The sequence below is a fragment of the Salvia miltiorrhiza genome, chromosome 2, assembly GCF_028751815.1.
Source record: "Salvia miltiorrhiza cultivar Shanhuang (shh) chromosome 2, IMPLAD_Smil_shh, whole genome shotgun sequence".
NCBI lineage: Eukaryota > Viridiplantae > Streptophyta > Magnoliopsida > Lamiales > Lamiaceae > Salvia > Salvia miltiorrhiza.
Genome location: NC_080388.1, coordinates 21,225,795 through 21,228,907, shown reverse-complemented (window position 1 = coordinate 21,228,907; position 3,113 = coordinate 21,225,795). Strand labels below are relative to the sequence as shown.

Below are 3,113 nucleotides of genomic sequence, written 5' to 3'. Positions count from 1 at the left end.
AGTGTTAATATTTGTAATATATCATGCTTTAGACACTTAGTACGAAGAAGAAGAAGAAGGCTGACAAAATATTGATCAAGGAATCTTCAATAAACAAAATGTCATCACTGCCTCCTTCATTAATAGCACTGTACTATGTGATTGAGAAATTGTTTAAGAGCAGTCGAGGACTACAGTTGCCAATAGATACTGAGCTTTTTGGGGTTGAAATTAGTCTCTGGATTGTGGAGCAAGATCTAATTCCTTTCTGTAACATGGAACCTATTACAGGAAGTTGCATCGTCGCATATGTTTTGTAAGTGTATCGATAAGTTAATGAATTAGTACTATTTATATGAGGTGTTTCTTTGTTGCTAATATATAATCATTTTTACTTTCAGCCATTTGTACAGAAACATGAATAAAGATCAAGCTGGCAGATTTGTATTTGTGAACCCGTTCACTATCTCACACTCTAGCAAGTTATCAATCGAAGATAGGGCACGTGCATTATCAGAACGATTGCTTCTTACAACTACAAATCAAATTATTTTGGCGCCTTGCAATGTGGAGTAAGTGAATACTTAACATTACAACCTCAATAGTTACTAAGTTCTATGATCATTGCTATACTAATTTTTTTACTTGTATGAAATAGTAAACATTGGATACTCACAGTAATTGTACCACACAAAGGCCACATGTATATGTTCGACTCTCTTTATAATAGAATTCGTGATGTCCCTTGGAAAGCTGCTGTTGACAAGTAAGTTTTATCACCTGTGCGTATGTTCGTATACTAATTTGCTTGTATTGACTGTCATTTAACTTCTTGTTTGTTCGTATATTAATTTGCTTCTATTGGTTGTTTGTTGAAAGTAATTTAACTTCTTGATTGGGTGTCTATTCGTATATTAATTTACTTGTATTCATTCTTTTGAAGTGCTATGAGTATCTACAATGCAAACAAAGGAAAGAAATTCAAGAACTCGGCAAAATGGGAAACTATAAAGGTGTGTGCTATTGTTTATAGGTAATATTAATTCATAGTTGGTAACCTCATATTTTTATGATTCTAAATGTAGGCTCCTAGGCAACCTGGTGGTACGGAATGTGGATTTTTTGTGATGCGCTATATGAAAGAAATAGTGCAAGGGTTTGAAAAGGACGCCAATATTTCTCTGCCATCATTGGTAAATGCTTATAAATATATACTATCATATTTTAATGTAACATTTTTCATAAATTATACTTGACCACTAATTTTTATTTACAGTTTACGAATGTACAATATTCTCAAGTTGAAATCGATGAAGTTCGCGAGGAATGGGCTAAGTGTGTTCTTACACATGTATTGGACTGATCATGTATGTTTGACTTGTGAATTATGATCAGGCTATTAATCCTCTTATATCATCCCTAAATGTTGGTGATATACATGTGCCATATTAATCCTCTTATATCATCCTCTTATACTTGTGAATTATGACCAGCCTTTAAAATTCACATATATAACTTAAGTAACAAATTACTGAAACTGGGCTTTTGAGATTAAGTTTAGATTCAAACATTTGTGAAGTTAATCTTCATTTAACATCATTTTTAGTTTCTTTACATGGCACATAGTATTATGTTTTACTGATTTTGTTTCATGGTCAGGTGGCAATAACAGTTAGCAGAATGATAGGAAGCTAGATGTGGCATTTTGGTTGGTGTTTTGTATGTCTTTTGAATCTGAAAAAAATGTAAGAATTTGGTGAAGCAAGTGTTGAACACCATTTTTTTGTTAATATTGTTTGGATGTAAATTACATGACTACTTTAGGTACTTTGAAGCTACAATGTATGGAAGTTTAAGTTATGTTATATAATATGTTTTGGATTGTATTATTTGAGAATATTGTATATTTGTATGAATTATAATTAGGAAATTACAAAAAACAGGCAAAAAAATAAAAAAAATCCTGAAAATATGGTTAATTTTATAACTGAGAATACATAACGGTTCTCATTGCCGTTACTAATATGTATAAACACTGTTATCTATAATCTAATTACACAACGAATAATATAAATTTATAATGGTAAAACACTATTACAATTGATACCAAAGATAACGGAAATAACCGTTATGTGAAGTACAAAAAAGCGTTGTATATAATCCCAATACAGTCTCTACGAAATATATTTTATAACGGAAAAATAAATTTCGTAACGATAAAAAAACGTTATGTTTTCTACCATTAAACAACGGTGGATAACCGTTATGTAAAACATAAATCACCGTTATTTATATCACTAGTACATATCGGAAAACAAACTTTTTATAACGTAAAATATTCGTTATGTATGAGTATTATACACAACGGTTTTGCTTGTGTTATGGATATCCGATAAACCGTTATGTATTCATAGTATACATAACGGTATATTACCGTTTGATAAACATGCATTTTTACCTCTTGGTGTGTCATTTTTGATGTTTAGTTATGAGGATTTTGTGTGTTTGTTGATTTATTTGAGCTTATATTGGTTTATGGTTAAGAACTTGTCACTTGCTCGTTGTTTGAACGAATTTTCAGAAATAATGAAGCAGAATTTGGAAGATTTGGATGAAATACAAGTTGTAGTTCATCTTGAGAGGAGTTCGTGAGCGCAAACGGTTCGTAAATCGGAGTTCGGACGAGGGAGAACGAGCCAAAACAAAATCACTGCGCAAGGCCGCGCGAGGTCGCGCGGCCGCGCGACGGAGCAGAGCATGCTGGAGGAGCGCGCGGGCTCGGCGCGTGGGCGCGCGAGCAGGCCGCGCGAGGTCATGCGGTCTCAGCGCGCGGCCGCGCGACCCGACCGCGCGTGACGCCGTTTTCTCGCCCAGTTTCCGGATTTTTCACTTAAAGCGCGATTTTGGAGTATTTTTGGAGCTTGAAGACCTAGGGCATATAAATACCATCCAATAACTTATTCCCCAATCACCTTTTATCATCTTTTATCATATTTTACTTTTCCTGAGAGCCGAGAGAGACGGAGAACGGAGCGAGAGCAAGAACTGAAGATTCTCAATTCTACTACGATTTTTCTTGTGGATATTTATTTGTTTTATTGAGAATTGTATTCTAGTTCATATGTCTATGTGTG

The 3,113-nt window shown here is 34.1% G+C and overlaps 1 protein-coding gene across 1 annotated transcript; it reads left to right on the top strand.

Moving 5' to 3' along the window:
* The first annotated feature begins 220 nt into the window (after positions 1–220).
* Positions 221–1,868, top strand: LOC131011525 (uncharacterized). The gene is made up of 7 exons (XM_057939308.1): positions 221–295; positions 381–551; positions 638–745; positions 923–992; positions 1,065–1,172; positions 1,256–1,346; positions 1,639–1,868. The coding sequence occupies exons 1-6, from the start codon at positions 255–257 to the stop codon at positions 1,340–1,342; spliced, it is 585 nt and encodes a 194-aa protein (XP_057795291.1). The 5' UTR covers positions 221–254; the 3' UTR covers positions 1,343–1,346; positions 1,639–1,868.
* Positions 1,869–3,113: the final 1,245 nt, after the last annotated feature.